General features: G+C 38.6%; 2 protein-coding genes across 3 annotated transcripts in view; one reads left to right on the top strand and one right to left on the bottom strand.

Annotated features, from left to right (window-relative positions):
• Positions 1–8: 8 nt before the first annotated feature.
• On the bottom strand, positions 9–5,796 carry LOC136268434 (uncharacterized). Of its 2 annotated transcripts, none has more exons than XM_066063779.1 (6): positions 5,642–5,796; positions 2,711–2,765; positions 958–2,650; positions 541–908; positions 408–488; positions 9–357 (listed from the first exon to the last, which is right to left on the bottom strand). In XM_066063779.1, exons 2-6 carry the CDS (start codon positions 2,763–2,765, stop codon positions 65–67), a joined length of 2,490 nt encoding a protein of 829 aa, XP_065919851.1. In that variant the 5' UTR covers positions 5,642–5,796; the 3' UTR covers positions 9–64. The 2 variants fall into 2 exon arrangements, with proteins under 2 accessions (XP_065919851.1, XP_065919852.1); XM_066063780.1 differs by having other exon boundaries at positions 2,711–2,795; positions 5,642–5,754.
• Positions 5,726–25,280, top strand: part of LOC136268432 (ATP-binding cassette sub-family C member 4-like) — a 30,273-nt gene continuing 10,718 nt past the window's right edge. The window contains exons 1-7 of the mRNA XM_066063774.1: positions 5,726–5,959; positions 6,010–6,120; positions 8,551–8,668; positions 16,772–17,065; positions 17,117–17,206; positions 24,659–24,822; positions 24,878–25,003. Of these exons, the coding sequence (XP_065919846.1) occupies positions 5,871–5,959; positions 6,010–6,120; positions 8,551–8,668; positions 16,772–17,065; positions 17,117–17,206; positions 24,659–24,822; positions 24,878–25,003 (992 nt within the window). The 5' untranslated portion in view covers positions 5,726–5,870. The remainder of the gene's footprint in view (positions 5,960–6,009; positions 6,121–8,550; positions 8,669–16,771; positions 17,066–17,116; positions 17,207–24,658; positions 24,823–24,877; positions 25,004–25,280) is intronic.

The following is a 25,280-nucleotide window of genomic DNA, read 5'->3' as shown; positions in this document are numbered from 1 at the left end:
TTCATGTCTAGAGTTAAATAAGTGAAAACCTAAGTGTGCATGCATGCAACATAAAGCTGGCAAGTTATTTTGAAGCCAGGTCTTTCAGCTCCTTTTCTATGTCAGCAACAGTAGGCCTGAAGGTTGGGTTCTCTTTAAGATTTTCCATCAAAGTGTGCCACACTTTTGGTGCACTGCCATGGTCTGTGCTCAGCCAGTCCCTCAACAGTTCCACACAGCAATCCCAGTCATCCTCCCTACAATTCTTTTTGATGGCCTCTGTTGTAGGAATATCATACTCGAGATATGTAGCAACATCTCTCCATCGTTCTAAAATTCTTGGAATGACAATCTTGTGCAACAGTTTCATCGAGGGCTCTAGTGATACACAAATGGTAACACGTCAAACTGCTATTATTACTACATACCTTGTGTCATCAATGTGGCAAAGGCTGGAATTGTTTTTGGACGTTCAGGACCCTTAACAGTCAGACCTTTAGATGTAACTCCTACACAATTACAAATACATCTATGTCATGTACATTTGTCCATTCAACATACCAAATGACAGTAGTCTCCAATACTTAGTCACGTCAACATGGCATTCATTGTATGGACAGTAAATAAAGCCATACAGTGCAACCCTCTCAATCTTAATATGTAGTTTATCACACTTTGGACAGGGTACATAGACCTCAACAGCAGCAATTGCCCCTGCCTCTGAAGTGAACTCTGGTATTAAATCTCGCATGAATTCAGCCAGAGAAGCAATCAGTTTGTTAGATTCTATAACTGACTCTCTTTCTTGTTTCACGGTGAGCTCTGGTGATGGCAAAATAGTTAATCTGATCACAGCATCTTCTTTCATACAACGGAAATGGTACGCCTGATACCTGCCCAACTCCATACAGATCCAATTGTAAGAAGCCCTACAAAGAATTAATGGTCACAACAGCCAACAATACATGCATGGCTTACTTCAAACATTCACTTTCAATGGCCTTGCTCCATTCACCACACTTAAACATTAACTTGTGGAAGAGAACGTCAGCAATAAAGCCAGACTGAAAATGATACAATATAATGTAGGTGTCCTGGTTAGGCTTTCTGTTCTCCTCAAATTCAAGAAAATAGGGCATGAAATATACCGGCAAACCTTTCCTACAGTCGTCATTAGTTTTATCGACTAGAGCTGTGTGCGTTACTTCAATGGCAAGGCGATGCCCAAAAAACATTTGCATTATTTCTTTGCTGTCTACATCCATGATAGATTCCCCATGTCGCTTTTCGTTGTTGTTGAAAGTTTCAATACACCAATCCAACAGTTCTTGATTCATTAAGCCTTGTTCACTTCGCTCCTGTGCAAATATCCCAAGTGGAGGGCCAGCTGGATGACATGATATGTTTGACAGTATGTACGTCAGTAGCTTGGTAATCCATCGATGGTGCACGATTACTGCTTTAGCTAGACAGGGCACCTCAGTAAAGTGAAGAAATGTACCCTTCTGGTGTAAATACTGCAACCCTTTCAGCAATTCCTTACTATTGGTGATTCCACAATCTTTCCCAATTGTGGTAACTTCCTCTATCGGTGCAAGGCTTGGAGTGAAGATGTCTGGTTTGTTAAATATGTATGACCACTCAGGCTCATTAGGCTTACGAGGCTCACGCTCTCTCTTTCGACAAGCATAAACCATCAACTCCCTCTCAAATCTCGTGTACCATGTAGGCCGATTAGATGGTGGGGGAGCAGCTTGAATCAACTTCTTCTGTATGGTGGCAATAACTTTAGGATTTCGCTTGTCATCTAAATTGCTCAAAAAGAAAACACACGGATCATCCTCAAAAAGAAGACGGCCATTTTTAGACCCCACGATGTACCTGGCATATGGTTTATTAGCCAGCTCCTCCTGGAGAAGAGGAATAATCAATTTACGAGCAAACTCCTCGGCCTCTTTCATATCCATGCCCATCAAATCAAGTTTGGTGCCGACAAACATGAAGGTGGGATAAAATTCAGAAAGGGCACCATCTGACGTGGTCTTCTTGCACAGCCGACTAGTAACCATTTCCATCCAATTACAGATGCCCTTCACCACAGCTTTAGCAGAGTGCACATCATCAGTGTTACGGTCGTGTAACTTGCTGGCATCAAACGCAACAACACAAACCATTTCAGGCGACAGCAGCAAACTTTGGTAAGGATGAAACACTTTTGAACCGTCACATTCCCAAATGGTGATAAATTTCTTACCAGGATTGTACTTTTCTGTGACTCCTGTGAATTTACAAAACTCAGGCATAGGCAGCAGATACATGCCCTTTGTATTATCAGGATGAGTAGGAACAAACGTAGTTGATGTGTCTTCCTTTTTTGCCTTAATCTGTTGAGTTGCACAGTGTTTGGATTCTTGGATCATCTGCTTAAGGAGGTCATCAATCTTCTCTTGCTCTGTCAGACCCACCCAGTTAACAGTGTGTGTTATGTTGACTTTCAGCGCTTCAGGAAAATATGCTGAGTGTTTAATCTCTGTGTACTGCTTGCCAGCTAGTGTCTGAGCTAAACACGATTTTCCTGTTTGCTCATCACCAACAATACATACAGTTATATCAGGGGAAGGGTAGCTGGCGTCCAAGTAGCCCTTGCTTCCCCATGTGTGAGATATGGTGACTAGAGAGACAAAATAAACAAATTTAGTACAGCAACTAAGACAGGATGAAATTATTGTACCATTTTCATCACTCGGAGACTTGACAGTGGCCTCGTCACTTTCCATTGTTGACATCTGTATTATGATTATACACAATATTAAGACCTACCAAAAGATCATAACTATACCATATAATTATGTCAAAACTATCTAGCACATACAGAAAGTGTACACACAGATGTACTGAACATATACGCACATGTACTGTAACAACTGTCGGCATAGTTTCATGCTTTTCATGAAAATCATACAATGGTGGCCACCTAAGCACCATCAGGCTTTTTTGTTGGGTTTACAACAAGAGTTCCATGCAGGAAATCTTTCACATGTAATTTTAAATATTGACAAAACTCCACATTATGTGAATAGTCCAGTTTTAGAGGTGCTTTTATAGCCAGTTTGTAATGTTCTAACTTTGATTTGTTTTGTAGTGGTGTATGATCTCTGTATGTTTTGTTTGATTTTTGTAAGCTTGTGCAAGAACAGTTATTGCCTAATAGTACGAGGATAAATAATATCAATAGAATAAAATCAATCAAATCAAATATGTTGATTGAAGGGTCATCGTCAGTGCACCCGCAAAACTTCAATTTTTTTTCTCCAATATAAAAATATTTCTAAATACAATACTAATTATTATTCACCAGGATGTTTCACTTGTGGACATAAACGAAACAGTAGACAACTGGAACCTCGACAGGAGCACAAGAGTAGTCAAAAACAAAAATATACGATTTCATAAATTGCAGGATTTCTAAATATTTAATGGATTTTTAAGAAAGTGTACAACAGTCCCCAGCTGTTGGCGACCCCCCCGACATTGCTTATTCATGAAATTAAAAATTAAAAAAATCAGCCATCTTTCAAATATTGTCTGTATGAAGGACAGGACAAAGTATGCAGGACATCGAGTTCTGTATGAATGTTGTGGCCCAAACAAAACAGGAGGGGTGACAATATTGACTGTGTATAGGTGAACGACATTTCACTTGGAGGTAATTGGCAACTGACCAAGGGCATGGCGATGATGATTGTACTTGCAAAGTGACATTGTGATATGAATAGTCCAGTTTTGGAGATGCTGAAGAGTACATTGAAATAATACTGTATCCAATATTCTCTCCTATACGGTTCATTAATGATGGAGAAGTGTAAACTACACCAGAAAGTAGGTTGATCAGTAGGTTATCACACTGGTGTTCTAATCTAAGTTAGGCCAGACAAACTTGATTGTTTCTTATCCCCGCCCACATCCCTTTTGACCCCAAGCCTCTAATTTCATTATTGCTGTTGTCAATCATGTGCACACATATTTTGATGCTAAAAAGGCTGGCTATCATTTTACAACACAGTAAATGTCATTTCCACCTCAGAAACGGTGGTAAAACGCAAGTACTAGTTCTTAAAAGGCTTTAGCTAACCTTTATAGCTTGATTTGGAGTATTTTCTTTAACGTATACGACTTAAGGCACACAACCAGTGGTCTGCCTCAGGTCTTGTACTTTAAGGTACACGACAAGTAGTTATTAGCGTTAGGGTCGGGTTCAGCTTTGGTTTCTTCTTCACCCTTGTTATATATTTAAAAGTCACTTCAGTTGGACGTTTATAAGGTAGAAACTAAGGAAAGTGGGTAGCTGCAGCACCAGTGGTACAGTGGTTACAAGTATGGACCATGAGTATGGAGGCTCAGGTTTGAACCCCAGCTCAGTCAACTTTTTTCTCTTGCTTTTCTTAGGTTTTTTTTGTCTAAGTTTTTTTAATGCCAGCACTATATAACCTGCCTAATGAAAAATGACTTAAGTAATAAAGTTTGCCTGGCCTATGTAGACTACCTCCTGTTAGACAATACATGACACACTTGGGTACACTGTGCACACACACCTTGGTTTTGGGATGTCACAATACTAACAGGCCTGCCAACCCTCACGGATTTACTGTGAGACTCACGATTTCACTACCAAGCTCAAGGTCTCACAAGCAGTAGCTCTAAACTCACGGATTTTTAGTTAAGCCAACCAATTCTCATGGATCATCACCATAAAACTCACCGAATTTCTTTCACTTTCAAGCTCAGGCCAGAGTCAAAGCTCTCAGAATGTCCTTTCCTAGCCTTTTCCAGTTCTCAGGGGATTTCCCTGGGTACGCAATTGTGGTACAACTAATAATAGAGGCAAGATCACGTGATTATAAAGGCGGGCATCGTGGCAAGGATTTGCCTTTGGCTTTCTATTCAATACCAATGCATTGGAGAGTATTTGGAGCAAGATCTGGAGTTGATTTTAAGTGGCCAGAACTCTGATCAGAATACCAACCCCGAAGCACTTGGTTTGCGCATCACACAAGAGGCTCCATACAAGAGCACCTGCTTTCCTGGGTTTGTAACCTATACAAATGGTATGTGTTTGGCACTGTATTTGCTTTCAGTCTCTAGGATGAAATTGACACATCTATAAGTCATCACATGATATTATAAGCACCTAGTGACTTATATCAAGAATGTTCCATAGTCCAGTTACGTGTTGCAACTTCACAGCAATAACTTTCAACACAGTGGCTTCCAAGTAAGTACATGTAGCTAGCTGGTGAAACAAGACTCGTGCACACACTTACTGCAGGTCTAGGTATTCCATGCATAGATTAGCTAGTGATGTACAACATGTTTTAAATGCTATAATGAAGATGGGCATGTGTATAATTATGTGTTGCATGGTAAAGGTGGTCTACCTGCCCAATGTATGGGCGTGGGGGCTGTTGCAACTTGCTGTGTCTGCCTATAATAGCTTGCAGATACAGCAGTCCATTCCAGATGTCAAGACCAAGTCTCAAGGTTTTCTGGTTCCTAGTTTGGCAGGCCTGTACCAATACAACATGTGACAAACATCAAAATAATGCCCACCCTCCCGCGTGCATGTTTAATTTGAATTTAAACCACGTGCAACGCTAATACTTACTATTTCCACGACCTTTTTCGTGAACAGAGCCAGACACAGGACTATTAAACATCCACCAATCGCAGATCAACAGATATAGGACTGCGGTTACGGATATTGTCGTACACCTCGTCGTACACGAAAACCTGTCCCGCAGACCGAGAGCCAGACGGAGGCCAGAGGTCACACTGCACTCGAAAACAGAAGTTCGCAACATTTATTTGTTGGGTTTACTCTCAAGAGGTGTCCAATGGCTACTAACACCTCGGTTATAAAATATGAATCGCCAGCAGAAAATCCTAGAAAAAAGGCCGGATGGATTTCGTTGTTCTTTTTTCAGTGAGTGTATCTGTTAAAAGCCAATAGTGTTTCTACCCACCTCATTTCAGCTGGTTGAACTCCTTGATGTGGAAAGGGTATAAACGTGAACTAAAACATGAAGACCTTTATGCTACACCAGAGGAGGCCAGGTCACAAGAATTGCACAAAAACTTTAACAAGTTAGTACCATAAATAGTACATTTGTGCACCTTGTTGTAGGTGTGTAAAAATGCTTGGCAACTACCTTAGTTGCATGCATACGAGTAACTACTATATTACTGTGTCTTACACAACAATATCAATTTTGCTAAATACCTTTTACACTGGGATGCCATTCAACTGCATAACAAAGGGTCACACAGAAATGAGAGTAGAATTTTATTAGAAAAGTATACCAGTTGACTATATAGAGGCATTCACTTACATGTGCTAGCGTGTAAGTAAACTCTGTACAGTGACCTTTGTGTGCTTGGATCGACTAAAATTTCTCCTTGCAATGTAAAAGTGTGAATGTTTTTCATTCTAATGACTTAGCTATGGTACTGCAGTCATTAACTTTTTGGCATGTTGCTACGTTCACAATGTAAGAAATGGTTTTCAAGCATGCAGCTGGCCATTTGATTAAAAAATGAAAGGCCTGGTTTGTCTAGCATCTTATACTTGTACCAGGTTGTGAGAATCTGGTGGAGTCAACGAGGGGTCAGCAGCCAACCAATTAGCACTCAATATTAGCAAAGATTTCAAGGTTTCTGAAAAGTCTATAGAGATTTCCAAGGCTTTTGGAATGATTTCACCTTCAAAATGACCATAGAATTCGAAACGAACATTACATAAGAAACTGCACATAATTTCCGGGAATATCCAACATATTCCTGGAATGATAGATCTCAGGAATTTTCATAAGGATTTTCAGTATCGGCCTACGGGATTTTAATCTTGTTGCTGACCCCTTGGCGACCAATCAGATTGCTTAATTATAAATTAATCTCATACATACTTTACATTGTTAATGTTATAGTAACTATATGCTATATGTGACCTGACAGACACAATCACACATTTTTCAAATTCCTGTTTATTTAATTATAATCTACAATGTCATGATTAAACATCATTTTCAAGCATCTGGTACTAATGTTTAAACAGTCACTGCATTTTGAACTAAGGTAATAAATGCCATGGCATTCAATCAAGTAAATACAGTATGTAGTTTCATTATAATCTCAGTTACCGTATTTACTCGATTTATGCCACACCCTCAAATAGTACCGCATTATACTTTTGTAATTACTCTATACTAGTGCTCTCATACCGTTAGTATTAATCTCCATCTCGATTTAAGGTCAAACGGCTGACACGTAATCGAAATTCTGGATATTAGTTGGTAAATTGACCATATAGCACTTAAGCCCTTATTCTCCAAATCTTTTGTGTTACCATTCAAGTGTGACTATTATTGAAGGTATGGCATTTAACCAAGGAAATATGATATGTATTAAGGACATGTGATGAAATATTTGCCAAATTTTATAAAATGAAAATGCATTGATTAAATTTGGCAAAATAAGTACACGTTGATTAGTAATGAAGGGTGTGGTCTGTCTAGGATCACATACATGTGAAGATGGAATGTAGTGCATCATGATCATATCACATTCTGTTGTTTTCACTGTTATCAATAATGTTTATCCAAGGTGAGAAGTCAGCAAAAGATTTTCAACAAACTCTGCAAGGAGTACCTCCACGTACACATCACCTTGCGACAATTTCACTCGCAAGTATTTATCCCGTTTTAGGGATTAATATTTGCAAGCAAAATGGGTGCCACGCCCTTTAATTAGGAAGTTTTTTTAATTACTCACACCCTCACAAGACAATGTTGCATTTGAGCGATACCGTACTGTATGTGACCATTTTTTTGTGTCACATCAAAGCGATAGTATGTGATCGATCTTTCTTTGCTGATTTCACCTTTAAATTATACTGTATGTAGTGGAGAAAGGTAAAACAAAACGTAACACAGCAATCGATTCCCCTATTCATGGCAAACACAATGGCGCAAATTTTAACTCATCATGGTAGTGCTACAAGGACTTGAGGTCCTGTATAGAAGCAATTTGTTGTGATTGTTTTATAAAGCTATAATGCAGAATAGCTATAGTAGTAGTTTAAATATTAGTAGTGTACCCTTGAATAATACCGCAGTGCGGCACTATTTGAAGGGATCTATCCTTATTTTTGGGCAAAAAAATGGTACCTATGGAGCACAAATTGAGTAAATACGGTGTTCTTTTTAAAACTGATTATTGTTCTATTAGAGTAGTTCAGTCATCCACTAGAGTAGCTTATTAAAACAAGGCGCATACCCACAGCTGGCCTTTGGCTGGCTATGGGCATGCACCTGGTCTTCTGAATTGGTTTGAGAAAACTGTGTATCTGCGTGTCTGTCCACACCCATGTGAGCAAACAAACTGCTACAGAAAATAAACCTACATTTAATGAATGAAGGCTGTTTATGTTCTGTGTTGTGTGTGCATGTGTGCATGTGTGCGTGCATGCAAGACTGTAGTGTATCCATTATTAGTGTATGCATGTAATTGTTTACATAGGTATTGGATGCAGGAAGAAGGACGTGTTAAGAAAGGTCTCAAGCCTCGTCTGTGGATTGCTCTCTATAAGTGCATTCGTTGGATTTTAGTGCTGCATGGTATTTTGTATGGTCTAGAGGTGAGGTGTATGTATTATTTATTTTGGTGTATCAAAAAATCTGATACCACTGCTAGCCTGTTGACTGTGATAGCTTTTAGCTCTGGCTTGAGCTCTGGCAACTGACAGTGCTGTACTATACCTTGCCTCCAAGTGGCCATAACCTATTTTCGACAATACAGAGGACGATACTTAGCTTGCTGGGGTTACTATGACTTAAAATTGCTTATTGAAAGTGGGATGTCAATGCAAACAGAATAGCTTGTATAATGGGGTTTTTTTCTGCTACTGTACACATAATAAAAATACACATTCTAATCAAGACTAATACATTGTTATGGTTTATTTACCCACTAAAGATTTAGCTTAGCAAAGCCTAGGACACAGGTTTAGCCGTTTGACAGCTATTGTCAACATATTTGACTTTTATAAATTTCCATAACTTTACAACCACTAAGAATTCCACATTACTCACTATGAATAAAATGGTACCAAGTATTCTGGTTCTTTTGAAGAACATATCCACTGCCCAAAGTAAAGATTCTTTTCTGTAGTTGTCCGACTTTACTACACATCTAGTAGTTGGATTGGCCATATTTCAATTATACTTCATTAAACTAAATACCAGCTAAGTATGAATAGTACATTGCAACCTTTGCAATATCAATGGTGGTGGCTGCAATGATGTTAATGTATCAATGTTTCAGTAGCTTTTTGTGTATCTTAATTTTTTCTAAGTGATTGTTTTATTAGAGTATTGTTGATTGCTTGTTGCAAGAGTTCAATGTAAAGAGAGGAGAGTGTCCTACTCTGGTATAGCCTGTACAAACGTGTAGTGCGAAGTTATGATGTGCAGTACTGGTTACCACTATTCAGGTGTTAATTGACCGTGTAACTATTTCCAACTGACTGAAGTCACAAAAATGCTATCTCAGCAGAGAAATTCTAAAGCGCTTTAAATGGAAGATGCGGATATTGGCATAGAAGAAATTGTTGTGGAAACATCACCAGACTTTGATGAGTTGCCCCACAAGCGACTGATGAAGAAAGTACAACGACGAAAGGCTGTCACCAAGAAAGAATAGGAATATCTGATGAAGGAAGTGCGCAACCTGCCGTTAACTCCAATTACAACATATTTTATGGATGTCACGCGTTCGAAGTTAGTTTCACAAATCGGTCAAAGAATTTGCGTTATCTTTTGAGCCTTGGGATATATTCTTCATCTTAGGTTTCTTGAAGAATGCATTTGCCAATCTGTATGAACGTTGTGCTAAGAATAAGGACAAATTCATAGCATTTCAGTTCCAATGGCATCAATACTGTAGCATTCTACTCATGAAAGACACTACTGACCTTGTAAAGCTGAATTTAGATTCTGAAGACTCCACCACTATTACTCGAGTTAAGGCAAGACAGCAGTGGGTTAGCTTTACCAGGCAAGGAAGTTCGAGCATGAAGTTGCCAAGATATTCGTGTTCATATTCTCAATGGAAGTATATAACAAGCTCCTTAGACACAGTCACACATTTTTACAGAATCTGGCTTCATCTAATGCGCATGTAATCCCCTCTACAACACATGCTGACCCTGTCGATGCTTACTATAGGTTTGGAGGAGCAACACTGGCTAGCATGTTACATGGTCGTTACAAGGCAGTGAAGTCTGAACTGACCAAACACAAGGAGAAAATATCTGAGGAGATCCACATTTTACAGGCATTAAATAACAAGGATAAAGATAAAGTTCCTATGTACTTACAGTATAGAGATTGTGGATTTATGTACTTTCCCCGTGAAGAATTGGTCCCATTTCTACAGGACGTGGATGTTGCAAAAGTATGGACCTTCTCTTATACAGGAAACCACCAAGTTTATTAACAGCGGAACTAAGCTTAAAGAAAAGTTTTGTGAACTGTTTCGAAGCTGCTTTGACGGATTGTTTCAAGCCATCTGCTTTGGATAATGTGTTCACTGAATTTGTGACAAAACTTATGAACACCAGAATCCAAAAATTCTTAAGCTTCTTCAAAGTTACCACTGCAATGAAGAGAGGCACTGCATCAGTGTCTGGACAAAACTTACGAGATACCTTGTTGACACAGCACATAAACACTAAGAGTAAAACAAATTCATAGCTACTTTAATATTGAGAATTAATTTTGTCATAATGTAGAGAATATGAAATACAAAACTAATTAATCAAGCCTTTTTTTGCATATTTTTTTCCTTTCCAGGGTAATGTCACTCTCGCAGGTGTCAAGAGACAAATCTCTATACCTACTGCCACTTTGATGGGCAGATATGGTCTGCTTGATCAATTGGGTCATGAGATGGCATAGTTGGCAGCTTGCCAGTAGTTGATCTCTTATACTGGCTGAACTTCCGGACTCCCGTAAAGGTGAAACAAATCGGTCTGGATACTTGTTTAAAAAGTAAACACAGAATGAGTCAAATCCGTAACACAGATCCTGAGTAAATCCCAAGCTGTTAAAATAAACATGAAAGTTAACACTCTTCCTACCGTATAGTTGGTAATTTTTTGAAAGGTTTTTATTTTCGGATATTTTGAAGAGGCCCTTCTCTTCAAAAATAAATTCCCACGTCCAGTTTTTTTTTCGAAAATAAATTCCCACAAGTGAAAGCAATCATCCAACTTTTGGCAATTCGTTCGTGTGTTCTTCAAGTTTTAGCTCAGTATTGCTGATAATAATGGGTAAACTGTATCATTACTGTACCAATAACCAGAAAACAGGTTCCAGAATGGGAATTGATGTCGTCTGCTCTAGAATCTATGGTAGGATAGCTAGCTATGATTGAGCGTGATCGTGCCAGTGAATTCACTCCACTCAAGACTCCCTTAGTCTTCTCTCCAGTACACAGGGATGGGGATTATTCCATCAGTAAATCACTTTTCGGCAAACATTCACACATCTTCATAATTTGTGACATAGATTTCCGTTTATTTGAAATCTATCTGGACTTCGAAATATGCACTTTTTGAAATTAAAATCTTTTGAAATTCAGATTTTGCTTCTTGTGCGAAAATTTCTGTTTCGAAAATAACCCGCTATATGGTATATGTGTACCTTACTTTGCCAGGCAAGGAATTCACTGGGCTGGGGTGGATTGAGCTTAACTGAAAATTTCAACATTAATAACTATGGTTTTGATATAGGTTGTGGTTTACCTGCTTCAGTAAGGGAATGGTGCCACTTGAGGAAAAGGTCATACCCCTCCCTTGTAGACTTCACAATATCACAGTTTGTGTCAGTCACCCAATCATGGCTCAACAACCCTTTCTCAAAAATTTTACAACATGCCTCCAGATATTTCAGGGTCAGTTCAACTTGTGGAGCATCTGCCAGAGGAGGTTGCTGATTCACGTAATGACACAGCTCTCCAAGTACTTGTTCTTGCTGCTAAAAATAGCAAGGCATTTGTATGGTCTATTGTTTAATTTTGAGATATTAACATACACCCAGCTATAGCAAGACCTGTTCTGTTCTACCTGCATGATCTTGGCTGGTGCTACGTTTAGCTTGATCCAAGAGTCTCGAATGATGTAGGCTTCATGCAGCTTGGGGATCATCCGGGCGTTATCATTCCTTACACGTGCACATTTTTGTTCAAGCATGTCCACAATTGCCTGTCACCCAAAATGATTTGCATCGCGAGTAAAATTCCTAGTCCCATTTTCCTGAGATGAATGCAGAGCATTGATCATATTCTTTAGCTAATTTAAAGCATAAAATTAACACAATAGCAATATTTAATACCTGATGACTTGGACAGATCAACCAATGAATTAGGTGTGGTGAGTTGAATGTTTTGACGAAGCACGGCTTTACTTGGTACTCATCACTAAAAGCTTGGTTGGTACCATACGTCCCACTATAACCATGTGTGCTTTTCACCACAGTCAAGTTGGGTGCAGCTCCATCACATACTAGGAGGCTAGTTACGAATCTATGTACCTGTATAGAAGTATACTAAAGTAATACAGTAGATGAACATATCTGAAAGAGATGGATAGTTTCAAACACACAGGCATGAATAGTCTTTGCAGAAAATGTTTCTGAGTTAGTGTAATAAGGTCCAACTACAGTACGTATGTCATAGAAAGACATTGAATCCCTCCACAAAAACTGCGTTATATAAGCAGTTTGCTCTGCTGCCTTATCCTTGTCAAATAGTTGGTACAACGTTCCATCAGCCATGGGAACCAACTTTCCTGTAGCTTTACACGTTGACTTAAACTGCTCCACCTGCTTAGATATACTTCCCCAAGACGCTCCACTGTCATGTAGAAAACAACCAGTATATGCTTGGAGGGTCCTTCTTGCAGGTAACTGGAGAATACTAAGGCTTTTCAAAGCTCCATAGGCTTCTAATGTACACTGCAAGAGCTGTTGGAAAAGAGAATGTTTTATCACACACATACACGTACACACAACACACATATTGAGGCACTCAATCTTTTACCAATTTGAATAGTAGCTAAGCTCCATCAGTTACCTCATTTCCCAGTACCTACATTAAAACATACTTAGTTACAGAATAGCCAATTGATTTACAACACAGTTGATCGGAGTAGAATTCATGTCGCTGTCTGTCTTTTCTCCAGATTTTCTTCAGAGAGTCTGCCACTCCAAAGCCACCAGCTTCCTTGTATACCTCTTCAAATTGGTCCCCATGCTCATCCTCTAACACTGCAATTATCTTGCACATGTCATCATGTTGTGTACCGTATAGCTGGTTATTTTCGAAACAGAAAATTTTGCACAAGAAGCAATATCTGAATTTTGGAGGATTTTGATTTTGAAGAGTGCATATTTCGAAGTCCGGATGGATTTCAAATAAACGGAAATTCGTGTCACCAATTATGAAGATGCGTGAATGTTTGCCAAAAACTGACTTACTTATGGAATAATCCCCATCCCTGTGCAATGGAGAGAAGACTGAGGGAGTCTCAAGTGGAGTAAATTCACTGGCTTGATCACGCTCGATCGTAGCTAGCTATCTACCATAGATTCTACTATGAATTCTAGCATCGATTCCCATTATGGATCACCTGTTTTCTGGTTATTGACACAGTAATGATACGGTTTACCTATCATCATCAGCAATGCTGAGCTAAAACTCGAGGAATGTACAAGCGAATTGGCAAAAGTTGCATGGATCGTTGCTTTCACTTGTGGGAATTATTTTCAAAAAACAACTGGACATGGGAATCTATTTTCGAAGAGAAGGGCCTCTTCGAAATATCCGAAAATAAAAACCTTTCAAAAATTACCAGCTATACGGTATCATCCACTGTTACTCCTAACTTAAAGTATTTGGGTAGTAATTGATGGCCTTTGTTCTCTCGGTCTGTGCATTTCTTTTCCTTACTGCAGAACTTGCAGGTGATAAGTACTTGTTGGGATAATTAGAATTTGCTGCCTGGTGTTGAATTTTTTTTTTCCAGGGCTAACTTGGGCTGACCTTTCCTTTTGGTTCTCCAGAATTCTCAGAAATCGTTTGCAAGATGAGCACAAAACTTCATTAGAGGCTTGTTCCTTAATAGTTGCATTCTTTGGAAGTTTGTACCAACGTAAGCACCCAATAGAATCAACTCTCTGAAATGGTGGCATATTGACTTGTTACAAAGCCATTAGATTGCAGTAGCCTCTTGCACACCCGAATGAATTCTTGATCACTTGTAATCACTCCGTTGTCTACTGATACAAGGAGTACTAGCAGATCATAATGATACCCAGTAGGTGTTGGTGAAAAATAACTCTGACACAATGCACATACCCAGCAGGCGGGTGGTTATGAACTAACATGTGTTATTTGCAGCTGAGTAGTTCCATCCGAAGCCACTAATAATGTGCCACTCAGTTCAGGATAGTTTCTAGTTATAATTTCTTGAAAACAGCTAAGAGGTGGCAAAGGTACAGCATCTTCATCAGTCTGGTTTGTGCAAACTGTAGCTGGGTGAGAATTAGAGGTAGAATTATTACTATCATCCATTGACACTTGTACAGGCTCAAGGACAGGTTTAACTGGCAAAAATTCTGTCCGTGTGTGTACAGTTTCCTCACCAACTTCTGCAGCATTATCCGTATCACTACCAACATGGCTTTCATTTAACACAGCAGACAACTTCAGAAATCTTGTGGGTGTAGTCATAGGTGTAGTTGGCTCCGTCATGACAGGTTTCACTGGCGAAGTAGACACTGAATAACTAGTTCACAATTGTTCTACGTTGAAATTGAGGTTGGAATGGCCCATATTAATGGAGGAAGCATCACTTCTGGTAAACAAATCACGGGTGCTCTTTGAAACAGGTCTCTTAGGTGTGCCTTCCATATTCTCACTTTGATATTAGTTGTTAATTGATACAACTCTGCATGAGTCTGGGTTTTTATTGTCACCTCATGTGTTAAATCAACATACGAGAAATAAAGTAAATAAACGGGAATGCTTCGCACTATGCATTTGTACAGGCTATACCAGAGGACACTCTCCTCTCTTTTTATATTATGAACTCTTGCTTGTTGTTATGCACTATTTTTTTTGCCTTCTATCCCACTGAAGCCCTACATCAAAGTAATGAGTAGGACTGAGTTAAAACCAAGGAATGGAAGTTAAATCCCAGAATCCTTAAATGTCAAAGACAGGTTGATTTACACATTCAGTTGGATCAAAGGAAACATGAAGCCATATTATATAAAACTGCAAGCACAGCAAAATGGAAACCATACACAACTTAACTTAGCCCCATTGTTGTACTTTATGAAGTCAAATGCTTCAAAGTGTGGGATAGAAGGCATCAACACCTTAATTTAGTAATTGTCACTGTGACATTGTTTATGAAGTCAGGTGCTTCAAAAAGTGTGGGATGGAAGCCAGTTAAACCACACCTGCACTCGTAGGATATCTGTTATCAACACCTCGGCCTTTGTGGGTTGATAACCTACTCATGGTGGGAGTTAGTAAAACGTGGAATTGCAGAATAACGAATAAGTAAAACTTATCTTTTGCAGATTGTACAAATAGTTAATGCTCTATAGCAATCGTACTTTATTTACACCTTACAATAGCTCTACATGGCACGCCACAGCGATGGATAAACAGCAGCTGGGCAAGCATTAAATGGGACGAGCACACAACCAATCACCCTAGAACGATTTACCTTCGCTAAACTTACTTATCTATACTCCTTAGTTGATATAGCTACAAAACGCCAAAACCTAGTTAGGTTAAACTAGCTGCCCTTCATGTGCATAGACCAAATTTATTAGAGTCACACTAGAGTTCAGTAGGGAAGTTCAGTGGTTGTGTGTCTTTAAATGGTTTACAAAACTCTTCAGGTTTGAATCAAGAGTGTAGGTAAGTAAGTTTAGCAAAGGTAGATCGTTCTAGGGTGATTGGTTGTGTGCTCGTCCCATTTAATGCTCGCCAGCTGCTGTTCTATCCATCGCCGTGGTGCGCCATGCAGAGCTGTTACAAGGTAAATAAAGTATAATTACTATAGAGCATTAACTATTTGTACAATCTACAAAAGATAAGTTTTGCTTATTTCGTTATTCCGTATTCCGCGTTTTACTAATTCCCACTGGGATTTAACTAACATCAAAGTTGTTAATCACAAAATATTGAACTAGCTATGACACACTGTTTTTAACTGAGTGGTTTATCGTGACAACAAATCAATTTTTTTTTTAAAATTCGTGTAATGTATTGTTTTGCTTTTAGAGGCCATTTAAATAGGACCATCTTTACGATAAAGATTTGCAAATTTACAATTGTTTATAAATTATTAAGTCTCATGATTATCTGAGCAGCTTGGTGTTAGTTTTCAATATCCCTGTATTCAAACTAGTAAATCCCATTTCTCAATGTACACTATAATGCACCGGCTACAGCACATTCTAATTGAATAATTTCTTAATACTAGTTTGGATTGTATAGTACCACGAGTTACTATACAGAGTAGTGTTTAAGTAAATTCTCTTTACCCATTTTTTATCTCCCTCACACAACACACTTGCTATGAAGTTCACAGTAGATGTATCATTATCTTTTTTTTACTGCAAAGCACCAGTGATTTAGTTGATACTGTTGTTCTGTGTAGTTTGCACTTTTAATTGGCCAAAGTGTAATAGTTGGATACTTGTCAGAATACTTTTGTATGAAGAGGACACTGGAAGATCAACTAACTTTACTGAGAAATATGAGCAGTAGAAATGATTCTATTACATCTAAACTGGAGGAAATTGATGATGCTACCAGAGATGCTTATTTGTATGCTACAGGGATGGTTGTAATAATGGTGTGCACAGGTATCACACATGCATGGGCTTATTACTTGGCCCAGAACATGGGGATGCAAATGAGGATCATAACAACTGGAGCCATTTATAATAAGGTATTGAGATTGATTTTGACTACATATGATTGTTTATTATCCATGCTATAGGTATTGAAACTTAGTCACACCATCATTGGAAGATTATCCATTGGATATATTATCAATCTCACTTCAAATGATGTGCAGAGATTTGATTTGGTGGGTCAATCAAATTTTAGTGGTGGACATTGTTTATTAAATTTAACATGTTTTATTTAGTATAAGTGAGTGCATGACATACTGCTTTATGTGTACTTGGACAACAGTGCATACGTAGCTGTTGTATAATTTAACTATCTATAGTATTGATTTGATATATTGGTTTACACAAAGGGTAAGGTGAGTATGAGGCAGAAAGTCTATGAGTACAAGGTAGAAAATAAAGTGACTATGCATACACTTGACTAAGCAAACTGCAGACAATGTAGAAAACCAAAAATGGGATATTTATGCTATAGAAGATTTGAAAGTAGGCACAGTGGAACCTGCATGTGTGTAACAGTCATCTTCCAGCCATAAAGTTTTGGCTTTTATATGCGGGTGGCTGTTATAGAGAAAAATCTGCATAGAATGGTTGGCAGCGTTTTAGTGGCTATGACTGTTGTAAAAGGGTAATTTCTATTAGCTATTAGAGGCTTGTGCCGACCATTTTACTTTAAGGTAACAGTATACCAGAAGCACATGAAGCACGGGAAAATGCCTGCTCTTAAAATAGCATCTCTATCTTGGAGTAACTGCGTACTACACTGCTTTTCTTATAACTACTTGAAAGAACATTTGTTTCTCTGTTCATGAGTCTTAAGTTTCAATTGTGTTCTCCTACTGAGCTATAGTACTATGAATTCACAGTTATAAATATGAGATTTGCCATCTACTCCTGGCAAAGAAGATCACTAACTTCCCACCTCTACTGCTCTAAATGATAGATTGCGAGGCATCCACCAGTGTTGAACTTACATCAGAGACTCTTTTCGTAAGAGCAATTTTCACGCAAATTACAAATCCGCTCACCAAAAGTGTCATGGAAAACATTCGCCACAGGTGCCGTTCTGCTGGGTAGCCAGCTACTTCTAGAACTGGTTACTGAAACCGTTCATGGACTTCATGGACTACAATTCCTTACCAACTGTTTTTGAAATACATGGAGAAGAAACCTGATGCAGAAGTGCTCAGGTATCGCATTGTGGTTTGAAGAGTAGTGTCACTGACCACCAAATCCCTTGTTGCGTAATCATTGCATGTAAACAAGTAGCAGCTGCTAGGCGAGCTATTGTTTGATCATCATTTTCACACAGTTAAATACAGTGATCCTTATAAATAACCATGCAAAGCAAAAAAAGTTATAACCAACATATCAAATGTCTTTGGTAATGGCATCTGTGGCAATGCCCACAACAATGGATGAATATTTTTGCAAAATCTATTGTTGCTTGGGTCAAACAGTACGGCTGATTCTATGTGTACTATATCCTGAAATGATGAAACAAATTTGATATATAAGCAAGGTGTTTTAAAAATATGGAGATGTGTTAGCTACATATTTGATAACATGGGAAATGAGCAAAATTGACAGCATCACTGCAACAACCATCGGCATGTCTTCTACAAAAAGAAGAAGAGATAGTATAAGCATTGCTGTGTAGCATTTCCGTTACCAATAATATTTTACAGGGCACATACACAGACTCTGGTACATAGTGACCAACCTGTGCAGACAAGTACTCCAGTTCAGCCATCAAATTTTCTAGTAGTAGTTCAGTGACACCAGCTAACTGCATTGAAGATGGTGAATAATCAACCTGCACTTAAACACATTAAAGGCATAGCATAACATGCTCAACTTGGCACTATCAAAGGATGTTTCTGTTACAATTGTGAGGGAAACATACCACAAAGGCTTGACTTCAATGTTAGGCTGTCAGTTTGGTTGTGGAAAAGAACTTGCATTTGCCTTATTAACAAAACCTAAAGGCAAAAAAATAATGGACTAACAATTTGGCCACAGTATGGGGACGAATGGCTACAGGTGGAGATCCTTGGTATTCCAGTAATAACCAAACAATCACACTAAATGTTGGTGGTCCTTGTTAGTGGAGTCGATGACTTCTGCAGGGAGAGAGGAAAAGCAAATAGCTATCACAAAAGAGCAATGTTATGACCAGATACCTGTCATTGTTGATGGGAGATAGTGCAAACGGTCTCATAAACACTCATGCAATACAGTGTTGGTAAAAGAGACAAAGAAGTTGCTCTTCTAGAAGTTAGAAATAAATTTTGCTCTGTTTGTGCCAAGGGAATTGACAAGGAACATGACTGTTTCAAAAATTGGGAAGGTACAGCAATGGAATGTGACAATTGTTGAGGGCTTTTGTAAATCTGAGGAACAGCATGGTCTTAAATTATAGGGGATGGAGACAGTGCCGTCTTTTCAACCTTGAAGAAAGAAATTTTTAAAAACTGTACATTCGCTATCACTAAAGAAGGGTGTGCAAACCATGCAGTGAAGTGCTTCTGGTCTACATTAGTGAAGAGGACAAGTCACAATATAAGTGAAGAACCAAACTAACTGAGGTCCAATGAAAGCAATTAGCTTCAGTAGTTCGATGTGCAATTGCTATGCACAGTAAACAGGGTACAAACATTAAAATGGATAGAAAGGAGGCAGCAAAGCAACTGCAGGAAAATATCTTAAATGTAACACTGCACTGCTTTGGTAGCCACCATAAATTCAAGGCAGATTATTGTACAACAGTACGTGCATTACAGACTTCAACAAGCACATCAAAACAAGGCTATCACACTTACCAACAGAAGGTACAAGTACAGCAGTGACTTTATAGTCACTGGCAGTGGTCTAGTTATTAACACTGACAATCCATGGCTGGCAGTAAGTTCCAAAGGAATAGCCTTTGATCCCCAAGAAGATCCACCTGAGGGATTTGTTGAATTCAAAAACCCATATTCAATCAAGGACCAAACCCTAGAAGAAGCTTCCAGTAGCTCCAAGACATTCTGCTTAACCTGAATAAAAATGGCAAACTTGAATTGAAAAGGGGTCATGAATATTACTTCCAAATCTAGTGTACAATGTACTGCATAGCACATAAGTGGTGGGACTTGGTAGTGCTTACAAAAACAATACACGATGAAAGAATTCAAGTAGATCAACAAACTTTTCACCTAAACTAAATCATACCAAAGCTGAAGGACTATATTTTACAGCTGTACTACCAGAATTAACATCAGCACAAGCTAAAATATGAGAACCAGAAGAATGGGTAATGAAACTTATTTACACTAGGACTCTTAGTAGTTATATACCAATTTTAATGTTTGTATATCACTTAAACATTTAACACATCTTGATAGTTTGTCATATTACTTTGTAATTTACACACACATTGAATTGTACAAACTTAACGCATTCATCAAAATGTACATTTTCTGTTTTCTGTTGACAAAGTTTAGGTTTTGTATGCTTTTATAAACACCGCTGTATATTGAACACTCAGAGAGATTCTATATATTGTACTCCACGAAGACAGCAAAGACTACCGCAATTCTGATAAGTGCCTTGGGTGCCACAACACAAAGAGCCAGTCATCTCTTCTCTTGTATCAGGACAGTGATTATTATTATTATTATTATTATTATTAGCACATTACAGTGACCAGCACTGAAGGTCTGACAGCAACATGTGCTGCAGCCTTAGGATTACCTAACCTACGAGGACTTAGACCTAGTGACTTGACTTACTAACTGAATAAGGTGTAACAGAAAAGGGGCCAAAGTAAGGAAAAAAATCCCTCCAACCCCAGGATTCGAACTGCAGATCACCCAATGTCTAGCCGGGGCCACACTCAGTCTTCCTCCAGGAGGGATGGATTTTCTTCCTTAAACCTAAAACATTTATTATTAGCGCTTATAGTGAATTCTTGTTGCTATACATGTTAGACAAGTGACTGCTTAATGCAGACTTCATTTATAACCAGTAAAAATGACTGTTCTCCAAAAAGGTGACCACTTAATTCAGGTGACTGTTAACACAGGTTCCATTTTTAAATGGTTAGATTGAGGTAGATGTTGGAAATAGTGAAACTGAAACATGCAGAATTTGAAAACATTATTTTTCTTTATAAGTACTATGTTTGGTGAACTTTATACCACCAGTAAATGTGCTGACTTTTTCCATTGTTCCTTTGCGGATATGGTTATCTTAACCTTTGTTCCGTTTATTTCTGTTCATGGTCGATCCATCTAGGATTAACTGTATCAGTGCTTAGGTCACAGCAGATATATCTTGAAAATAAGATCAGAATGAAATCATGGACATAATATAATGTGATAATACTACATAAACTATTTGCACCTCCAGTTATAAACAATTATATGCAAATAGAAGTTGATTCATTGAATTGTGCATCTGTTTGCTTGCATGACATTAACGAACTTCTTAAGGATGTATGCATATACTGTACAACAGGAGATTTTGACAAAAGAAAAACTTGGACAAATTTGATGAATCAGTTAAATTCATCAAACATCCATAAGCGCCCCTAAAAGTATTATGATTTCTTGACTGTCATCAAATATTAATTTGTCAATACTGATAAAGTGTGGATTCATCAAATTTTCCTTTTGTCAAAATCGTATGGTATTAATTGGTTTTATTGTTGTGCCTACTTAACAACAGTGTGGCACATCTCTGACAAGGTTTTCCAATATGCTGTACATCATGATGTGTAGTGGAAAACTAATGTTGTTGGACTTGTATGATACAAAGACTAGTACATTAAAAATTGTTGATTTAAAAATGAAGTAGGAATCTAAGCAATAAAAAGTAGCGAAACAATATGTTAATGATGGTATTACACCATAATTCTGGGAAAATCCCTACATTGGCATGTTATAACAATTGTTCAATGCCAAAGTTGGGATTTCCCCACAGAGCTATGTTGTTATACTCTTGTTTCACTACTTTTTATCACTTGAATCCCTACTTCATTTTTAAATTAAATGTACTAGTTTGTTTTGTTTTTGCTATAGCTATGATAATTATTATGCACCAGTGATTGCTTTATTAGAATATTGAACATGGCTGTTGTATTTGGGTGACTGCTTTATTAGAATATTGAACATGGCTGTTGTATTTGGGTGACTGCTTTATTAGAGTATCTCAGCCAACTGGACTATATGCACTATATTTAAGGGGCATGGTCATGACATATCTTTCACCATGCTACCAATTAAAAGCGTGTATTTAATGGTTAATCACTACAGCTAGATCATTAATAGACATGTCCCTCGATTGTTATTGGTCCAGCTGTACTAGGCAAGTTGCTCAATTGTTATTGGTCCAGCTAGTTTGTAAAAGGTCCTATCGTGCATGTAGCTACATTGTCTACCAACTGTCTACCGGTAAGTGTTGATACGCAAATTAGCGCTTCGATATGGTTTCCTAGCATGAAGAAGAGGACAATAAAAGGAAACACAAGGTGCAGAGGGCAAACACTCGTTGGAACCCCAAAAGGCACATGCCACTGGTAAGTTTGTTCTAATACTGTTCTAAGGCATTACCTCATGGAGGGATTCACATCAGGTCTGCTTTCTTTGAGTTTCCCACTGTCATGCCCAATGCACATGCGTAAAGAAATTAATGCATGGTCACCATGGCATGTCTTGAAAAAGTAGCTTTTACCTGTCCCCATTGTTACAGATCATCTTCTTTCATTCCGTCTTTATGATAGACACAGTTAACAACTCAAACAACTAAAAAACTAGTCTTCTTTCATGATGAGACATTTTCCGGAATTTTGTAACTTTCGCACAATAATCTGCGAGGGATCTGTTTATCCCAGTAACTGGGACTCTGTGGGCGTGAGGATTTCAGGGTAAGCACACTGCATTATTAAACGCACAAACAAGCCGTAGCAAAAGTCGAAATCGTACTTAGCACGTAAGTTATTAGATCGACCTGCCTAATGGCAGTTATGACAGTTAGAGGGTTAGACTTTAGATACACTAAAACTCTTCCATAGAAATACTTTTTGCCCCTTACAATGTTTCTAGGATGGTTTTTATAGGCAGGCACTGCTCAATATTGGGTCGACAGCACTACTGAACTGTTCGATAATTAGTTATCAGTTGACGTGACAGTTCATTCATAACGAAATGCAGCACTGAGTGCTGGCTCATAATTTTGCATAGCAAAAGGTATCATACGGTATGATGGTACTGTATATTAGGGACCATAAAAGTTTGGATTTTTCTAGCAAAAATATCACCCAAAAACCACACCATCCTGGTGCCTTGGCATTATTGGTTAGGTATAACCAAGCCCAAAAGTGCTTTCAGTATGACCCTTAATGCTTCGAATAGATTATGAAATTTAAAATATATATTCAATGAAATTTTTTACTAACTGCCTGCCTGCCTGCCTGCCTGCCTGCCTGCCTGCCTGCCTGCTTGCCTGCCTGCCTGCCTGCCTGCCTGCCTGCCTGCCTGCCTAGCCTGCCTAGCCTGCCTAGCCTGCCTAGCCTGCCTAGCCTGCCTGCCTGCCTAGCCTGCCTAGCATGCCTGCCTGCCTAGCCTGCCTAGCCTGCCTGCCTAGCCTGCCTGCCTGCCTAGCCTGCCTGCCTGCCTAGCCTGCCTGCCTGATGTCTTCAGGCAAGTGGAACTCAATAACAATGTCTAAGGCTACAGACTTGATTTTTTCACTGTTTGGCATCGCTTTGTCCTGAGATGTGCCTTTTGGCATACCGCAGTACATACAATGTATGCATCATGGACTTACCTTTGTTCTCCTTTGTGTTCTATTTCTTTTTGCTGACAGCCCAAAGTGTTGATTTGTGGTAGCATGATGGCTTCCCTATGTTTGTAAACAGGAATCATCCATATTTTCCATAGTAACTAGATTGATTGCAGAGTTGGGGCTTGCAAATCATCTGTATTTTTTGTGGTGATTGGATTGATTGCAGAGGCACTTCTGTTGCTGTTCTTCATTTGTAGTGTAACGGGCTGAACATGGCTGAAAGCAAAGCATAATGGCCTGTTCACTTTTGAGTCAGTAATTGATAGCTGGAGTGCACGTTCAGACAAAACATTACTTCTGGCACCGTCCTTTCTTTTGATGCGGTATGCGTGGGTTCACCAGTCGTAATAATGTTACAAAAAAGTAAACAAACAAGTATCATAGAAAAAAAGGTAGGGAAACAAGTGAGGTCGTCTACACTGTAGATATACTAGTGAACATTTAATCCATAATTTAGCCATGGTATAGACTGAAGTAGGGTTTAAGTGTTCACTAGTATATCTGCATGTGTAGGTGACCTCCCTTGTTTCCCTACTTTTTTCCTATGCCTAGTTTTCCTTATACTTGTAATATTTGAGAATTGTTGCGTTTAAATCAATAGTATTCAATTCAAACATTTGAATTATTAAATGAATTTAATCAATTAATCACTAAGTAGCAATCAGTACAAGCTAGCTGCCTGATTGCAACATGATTGTGTTCATTTTAGTCAGAAAGCATTAATGTGGATATAAAGACACACCTTAGCTCTTTTTCAGTATAATTAAATGATTTTGTCATGTTGTTTCTTTTGTGTGCAGAGTTTCATGTTTGTTCATGAAATTTGGGTTGTTCCACTATTTCTACCCATTGTTGCTTACTTGCTATGGAGAGAAGTGGGACCAAGCTCTTTGGCAGCTTTAGGAATAATATTACTCCAACCTCCAATCCAATATACAGTGACTCGTTTGTATGCAAAGTGGAGGTGTGTATAAATATCCTTAACTCTTTTATTTATAACTGTGTGGCTACATATGTAGGCTAAAGTCAGCTAAAGTGACAGACAAGAGAGTGAGAGTGATGAATGAGATCATCAGTGGTATGAGACTGATCAAGATGTATGCCTGGGAGTGGGCATTCCATGAATATGTGAAGAAGATCAGAAAGTTAGTAGTTATCAGGGCTCAACCGAGAATATAAACCTAGAGGGGGCGAAGTAAGTCGCTTCGGATTCTAGGGGGGTCTGGGGGCATGCTCCCCCAGGAAAATTTTGAAATTTAGGTGTAAATATACTCAATTTTCGTGAAATTTTACTGTGATGCCATTGAATATTGACCATTGGATTATACAACTTTGGGATCAATTAAACCTTTCCATTTCTCAAGGCTTTAGGTATAAACCTAGGGGAGGCAATAGCTAACCCAGAGGGGGCCTGTGCCCCCC

The sequence above is a fragment of the Dysidea avara genome, chromosome 10, assembly GCF_963678975.1.
Source record: "Dysidea avara chromosome 10, odDysAvar1.4, whole genome shotgun sequence".
In the NCBI taxonomy this organism is placed as follows: Eukaryota; Metazoa; Porifera; class Demospongiae; order Dictyoceratida; family Dysideidae; genus Dysidea; species Dysidea avara.
Note: the sequence above shows the minus strand (reverse complement) of the source record. Positions and strands in the feature narration are given on the sequence as shown.